This window comes from Salvia splendens, chromosome 3, assembly GCF_004379255.2.
Source record: "Salvia splendens isolate huo1 chromosome 3, SspV2, whole genome shotgun sequence".
Classification (NCBI taxonomy): Eukaryota; Viridiplantae; Streptophyta; class Magnoliopsida; order Lamiales; family Lamiaceae; genus Salvia; species Salvia splendens.
In genome coordinates, this window is record NC_056034.1 from 11,878,590 (window position 1) to 11,886,182 (window position 7,593).

Here is a 7,593-nt window from a genome sequence, read left to right on the forward strand (position 1 = left end):
TGTGTTGTGAAACATGTTCGTTATGCCAAGAGTATCGCGAACTCGAAAATCGAGGACTTGATGATTTATCTATCGGTACGTATATTTTTCCTTTCATTTGAATGATTAATTTTACATTTAATGTGTTTTGAATTGGAAAAAAATGAATTTAATTTGTAGGATGGCATGCAAATTTGGAGAGGCGAAAACGAAAGGCTGCTGCTGATATCGCTCCACCAATTCAACAAGGCATGAAGCTTTAGATTTTATCCTAACTCAAACAGTGTTGATGCTTTAGATTTTATGTCTATGTTGTTATGGTTTTGATTAAATTCTAAAATGTATACATTATCTGTTGGAAATTGGAATAGAATTGTGCGACTCTTTCCTGTTATAAAAGACAAAAAATTGTGCAGGTGTGACTTAGTGCATGCTAAATTAAACATGTAAATTAATTAGATGCCAAGAATATTAATTCATATGTATGATAAACATGGGGAACCCAAGAAAATGAGACTAAAGGTGGTCGGAAAGATTCCTGTCTTTTCATAATGGAAGAGAGGAAAGGATGAATTCACATGTCCATTTGTTGTAGTTTATCTTATCCTATCCATCTATGGAAACAATTTTGGTCAAAATTCCTAAAGAATGAAAAATAAAGATATACTCCATATACTTGCCCATTTGCTTGTGTACTTGGAAGATTTTGTTCTCAATTTCATATTCGGCCATATTTTGTAATATTATAATAGTGATATGACATTTCAAAATTTTATATTTTCATTGTCTCATACTCCTTATTTAAGTCATTGTTTGCACAAGAACAAAATTGAAGTGAAATTAAAGTAAGGGAGATTGAATATGTTATTTTAGTTATAGAGAATTTCCATAAGTAGTAGTATTACTCCGTATAGAATAAGTTCGAAATAGAATAAAATTCAAATGTAACAAAATATGTATAGGCAACATTTTCAGTTTCAGTAAAATATTTTACCATTCGTAAATATAAAATTTATCAACTAGTATATCTTATTTTAACGATGGAAGATATTTATTCCAGAACAAAGTTTATTCCATAAAGTACTTCTTCTTTGGCAGATTCGAATAGAAGATTGCCAAATTTAATGGCCTAACTTATAAATTAATTAGAATCTTCTTGAAACTTCAATGGATGAGGTGGCTTTTGGGAAGTGGAAATGTATGTTATTGGCGATGGACCATGAACAACCAAGATGCAATTTTGACTGAAAAAATGGTGATATGAAATTTATTTTTGTGGGAGACAACCAGAAGTTAGGTCGGCTCTTTTTTGACTTGAGATGCATCTTTTTATTTTATATGCATTGCTTATTTCTCAAATATGTTGGCCTATCTACATATGTCAAGCCACAACCAATAAATAATTTTAGCCCCCCACCTTATAGTAGTATTATATAATGTCTACTGCTACATACATCCAATTATATTCTTAATTGTCACGAATTTGATGATTGCACGTACACCATCATACAGACCACATCTTACCCACTTCTCCTTGCCCACTTAAATAATTGGGTTCATTTTAAATTTAAAAATATATTCTTTTGTTTGTCTCGTGAAAGGTTGATTATGGCTTGAATATCGTAGAATAAAATAATACATTTTCTATTTATTTCTGTACTTTTAATTGTATTCAATCATGTTAGTATAAAGATTTTAATTCAGCTGACTATGATAGAGACTTGTGATGCAAGCAATTTCTGGTGCTTTTTTGGCTCTTAGCTATCTTTTTATTTATTGTAGTGAATTGCAGTCTGGTACTGAAATTGAAGTTTGAGTATAATTGAATCAAAATTCAAAACAGAAGGGCAATCGTAAAACACGTTGCTAAAATTTAGTAATTAATTAAATAAAACAAACCAACGCATTCTCAGAACGTGTGCAGGCCATTTCCACACTTATATGCGTCACATTTTTCATATACATGTGTTCAAAAAATGACGATTTCTTAATACTCCATTTTTTGTTTTAATGTCAAATCTCATTATATTAATATGCCTAGTATGTTAAATTTAGTTTGAAATACTATAAGATGAAATTTCATGCGATAATATAAGATTACCGAAAGTAATACTTAAATGAGATAGCAAGACCAATAATTCTATCACGACTTACATATATGTCCCACTTCCAATCTTATCTCTTCTTCCATTGACTTGCCTCCCTATAAATACAACCTATTCCAACTCCAATTTTGCCCCAAACAAACAACACTTAATTCCACATCTATACTCCACAAAACACACACACGCCCACATAGTCACATATATTCCAATGGCTGCGATCACAATGGAGCCAAATCTGAGCAGCCACCAAATGAGAGGCAAAGCTTCCCAACACAAACTCCAAGTAGTTGAGGAAATTGAGGGCATCATCAAGGTATACAACAACGGCCACGTGGAGCGCCCCGAAATCATGCCAAGTGTCGGGTGCTCATTGGCCCCTGACCTCGGGGTCACGTGCCGTGACGCAACCATCGACACGTACACCAATCTCTGGGCACGCATCTACGCCCCAACCGCCGCTAACAAACTGCCCTTGCTCCTCTACTTCCACGGCGGCGGATTCTGCGTCGGTGCCGCATCCTGGGCCTGCTACCACGAATTCCTCGCCAACCTCGCAGCCAGAGCCTCCTGCGCCGTCGTCTCCGTCAACTACAGGCTGGCGCCGGAGCACCCCCTCCCCGCCGCCTACGACGACGGCGTCAAGGCGGCGATCTGGGCCAAGCAGCAGGAATTCTCCGGCGGAAGCGAGTGGTGGGCCGGGAAATGCGATTTCTCTCGAATCTTCCTCGCCGGCGACAGCGCCGGCGCGAACATCGCCTACAATGTGGGGCTGAGGGTGGCGAATTCGATCGGATTCGGAGCGATCAAGGGCTTGGTGATGATACAGCCGTTTTTCGGGGGCGAGGCGCGGACGCGGTCGGAGGTGTGCGCGGCGCAGCCGCCGCGGTCGGCGCTGACGCTGGCGGCGTCGGACGCGTACTGGCGGATGGCTCTGCCGGCGGGGGCCGACCGAGACCACCCGTGGTGCAATGCGGCATCGTCTGCGGAGCTTCGGCGGGCGGGGGTGGCGGTGATGGTGTGCGTGGCGGAGGCGGACATATTGAGGGATCGGAATTTGGAATTTTCCGGCGGGTTGGCGAGGGAAGGAGTGAGGGTGGAGCAAGTGGTGAGTAAAGGCGTTGGGCATGCGTTTCAGATTCTGAATAAGTCGCATTTGGCCAAAACGCGCCTTCACGAGTTGTTCTCTCATGTCCAACATTTTGTGGGTAGATGATAAGTGGAATTTATCGGCCATGTCACTTTTTTTTCTTTCTTTTTAATTTTTTTTTTTTGAGATGTGTAATTACTAGTACTACTAATTAGTGTTCAACAAGATATGATGAAGTAGTTAGAATTTATTCCCGAGTTTAGTGTTTGAAAAGCTTTGTGTTTATGCACCCTCCAATTGGGGCATAGTGGAAGAAGCCTTTTAAGAAATGACAAATACTGTCACTCAAACTCTCTTACACTATTAATCATATAATTCATGTGTCCCACCATGATTATATGGATTTCGTATTAGTCTATGTATGTTTATGATATTAACAAATATTTATAATATAAATGTAATTTATAAAATACATATATAGACTGAGAATATGATAATGGTAGCATATTTTATTTCATAGCTAGACACATTTTCCCTTATGTAAAAATTAGTCATAAACTTGGACTACTAATAGTGGTATGGTCTTCAAAAAAATTGCAACATCACAATGTATAATAAATATGAAAAATCAATCAATACCATCCATAGAAAATGCAAATCTTTGAATGAACATAAAATTAACCACCATCAATTGTTAAACCAATCTTCAAGTTAGAAATATGATGAATATAGATAATAATAACCAAAAACTATTAGTTAGAGGAATGTAAATGAGCCGATTAACGGCCGCAAATGCGGAACACCTAGAGATGCCCACCGGTTCCGGTTGCGAACCGGAACCGTGTCAATTTTTTCGAACTGGAACCGTCGCATTTGGAACCGCGGTCCGGTTCCGGTTCAAGATTTTTCGAACCGGAACCGTCACCGAACCGCCGGTTCCGGACGGTTCGGAACCGCCGGTTAACCGACGGTTTCACGGTTCTGGCAAGGAAACCGAGGCGACAGTGGGGGCAGCATTTTCAGCCGGTTTTGTCGGCCAAAACCGACGGTTTTTGGACCGGAAATCGGCGGTTAACTGCGAAAACCGGCGATTAACCGCAAAACCGACAATTTTCGGTTCTGGTGCGGAACACGAGGCTGACACGTTGCAGGTTTTGCAGACGGTTTGTTGACCGAACCGGCGGTTTTGGCGGTGTAACCGGCGGTTTTCCGAAATTCAAAATTTTTTTTATTTTGATTTTGAATTCAAATTCATCTATTATCCCCCCATTTCATGTTTTTTTATTTACGTTTCGACGACACTTGTAAATTATATTACATTGTTGTATGTTGTATACTTGTATATGTATTGTAAATTGTAATGTATCGTTGTCCGTTACAACTAAAATTCAATAAAATTGATATCATTTTCACCTTATTTGTCTTATTTCAATTTAAATTATCCATTGTCTTGTTCCAATTTATTGTATAAGTCCAAATTTTAAATTACATAGAAAAAAAAACCGAACCGTGAAACCGCCGGTTTTCGAACCGAAACCGTGTAAACCGTCCGAAAACCGGTGGTTCCGAACCTGAACCGGAATCGTGAAATAGCCTCAAGGTCCGGTTCCGAATTCCTATAAACCGGAACCGCCGGTTTTAGAACCGTGGGAAACACTAGGAACACCCAAATATTCTAGCAAGTAATTGATTACCTCGTACAATAATGTTGTCTTTAATTACTTTGAATCCACAGCTTGGTCGCAGTTATGGATGCAGTCTGATATTGAGATAAGGATCGACGGCGTGAGAGCTCGGCGATCAAATTCAGGCTGCACGCGGAGGTCTTCTCCGTCGGACAGTTCGTCAGTTTTTTTGAAAGAAAATAAAGAGAAAGCAATTTGGAAAATATCTTATCATTCATCAATAAAATGTCTTGACAAGTTCCCTTTTTATATATAGGACCCTAGGGCGGTTCAACCTACCTATCTCTCGGGAAAGAACCACAAAGCTTATAAGTACACTCGACTCTTTATTCATATTACATTATATTTTTACTAAATAACTAAAGAAAACCATAACCAAACCATAATCATCTAACGAACAACAAAGTCTTGAAAATGAGTTGGCGGCCTACGTATGCGACGAGCTCTGTTGTGATTATCAATCTGGTCGACGGCTGCATCAAGATGGGTTGCTGCTGTGGGACTCTTATCAACTCCCCTCCCCCCGATAGGATCATCCTTGCCCTCAAGGATAAATGAAGCAAAAGTCGGGGAATTGTCTACCAAATCAGACCAATGAAACAAGCCTTGTTCAACCGGCTGTCCGTGTTGCATCACCACACGACGTTCCTGCAACCTTAGCGGTTTGACAACAGGTTGCGAAACGAAAAACTCTTCAGGAAGTGGTGCCACAGCCTGCGACACAGAATCTGCCGAGAATTGGGACAAAACGTGAAGGACGGGAGGAGGAAGTTGTGGAAATTCGTCCTGGATGCACGGCTGGTCTATAGGCTTATCTGCTGGGATTTCAGCAAGCTTTAAAAAATCAAGCTCGTCCATATGTGACATCAACGTCGTCAAAGCAGCAGCCGATATCCGATGCGGCCAAGTTGAAAGGCCACGAAGGAAGACCAGAGCATCATCACGGAAGAACTCCATAGTCCTGGCCGAATAATCATGTGTGACACGTCCCAATGATTCCAACCATCCCATTTCCAAGATGATATCCGGACCATGAAATGCCAAAATATGTAGATCAATGTGAAATATATGGCCTTGTAGATCGACAACCGTCTCCTTGCTGACATGAGAACAAACTAAGGATTCACCATTACCGACATAAACACGAAAAGGTTTAATCTTAGTCAAAGAAAGACTTAGCTTTTCGGCGATGCACGGATGTATAAAATCGTGGGAACTTCCGTTGTCAACCAGAATATTCACAGCAGAGTTGTGGATTGTTCCCACAAAATTAAAGGACTTCAGGTGTTGTCGGCCGTCGACGACATTCAAGTGAGATAGGTCCCCTGTGTTAGCATTATCATCCAGCAAATCACTGTCTAGTGCAACCACATCATCTTCGCCAGCATCGGCGCCCATGTAAGCCAAAAAATTATGGTTACACACATGACTTGGGGTCCACTTGTCCTCACAATACCAGCATAATCCCCGACGAGAGCGATCTTCTTTCTCCGACGCAAAAAGGTGCACCACAGGCAATTTGCTGAACTCTCGGAATCTGCCACCCGAAGGGCGAGGACCTCAGGAAGACGAAGCCACGTTCTGGTTAGGCACTGTGGAAGGATTGTGTGTGGCTCTTGATTCTCGTGAGACCAATGGATGAGGCGAATAAGTGGAGGGCGACAGTTGGTGCTCCGGTCGACATGTCGATAATTCTTTGGCCAAAGCAAATGCTGCCGCCAAAGTTGTAGGTCGATGTTGCTTGACCTCACGTTGAAGCGGTTGTTTGAGACCGGCAACATATATTGGCAGAAGAATGTAGTCGGGAACACCCGAGAGTTTATTCTGTAAACACTCAAACTCGAGTTGATATTCTGAGACCGTGCTGGTTTGACACAACTTAGCGATCAAGCCGATGTAGCTTTCATAACAGTCTGGATCGAATCTGTATCGAACCTCGCTCAAAAATTCTTGCCAAGTGACAAAATCATTATTGGAGCCATAGTGTTTGATTCATTCGGACGTCGGCGGGTGAAATAACATAACAACATAGTGAAGTCGGTTGGCGTCGGGCATCATCATATGATCTAAATAGTATTGGATTTTGAAAATCCAATTAGCTGTGTCAGTGCCATCAAAATGAGGAGGATCCAGACGCACACCCCAATGTTGGTCTTGGTATTGATGGCCGGGAGGCTGTCGATCAAAAGATGGATACCAACACGAAGTTGGACGTGGACCGGGTAAAATAATGTAATTTTGATTCATTATCGAGTTTTGACCGAACTGTGGCGGAATATGTGAACCTGCTGACCAATTAGCATTGTAATTTCGTGGATATCCAGTAGGATCGGAGGTATTCCACGGCGGAAGATTGTAGGAAGGAGTCGGTTGGAGTGATCGAAAACCGCTGAGAGGTGGGCGGTTATTGGGAGTTATTTCTGGAAAGTGTGAAGTGTTGATGTGGGAAGGAGTTATAAGCGGTTGAGTAGGTGGTTGAAACTCATTCACTTCTGAACAAAACGGCTGTGGATGTGTCTGAGTTTCACGAACTGCTGCTGCAGATAGGGGCAGAGCATATGGAGGATCTGTACCCAGTAGTGGCGGCATACGGTGGTCCACCGGTTGGCACTCAGTTGCAGCCAAACGCGACTCTAACCGTGCAATGGTAGACATCATCCAATCTAATTGACCAGATGTCGAAGCTGCTACTGCAAGAGTAGGCAGATCAGATTCTCGTCGGACTTCACCAGATGGT

General features: G+C 41.6%; 1 protein-coding gene across 1 annotated transcript; it reads left to right on the forward strand.

The window, feature by feature from the left end:
- The first annotated feature begins 2,094 nt into the window (after positions 1-2,094).
- On the forward strand, positions 2,095-3,538 carry LOC121793575 (probable carboxylesterase 17). The gene has a single exon (XM_042191605.1). The coding sequence runs from the start codon at positions 2,293-2,295 to the stop codon at positions 3,295-3,297; it is 1,005 nt and encodes a 334-aa protein (XP_042047539.1). The 5' UTR covers positions 2,095-2,292; the 3' UTR covers positions 3,298-3,538.
- The last annotated feature ends 4,055 nt before the right edge of the window (positions 3,539-7,593 follow it).

Excerpts from the sequence above, each read along its gene's own strand:
- LOC121793575 (XM_042191605.1), top strand. The coding sequence starts at position 2,293 with ATGGCTGCGATCACAATGGAGCCAAATCTGAGCAGCCACCAAATGAGA.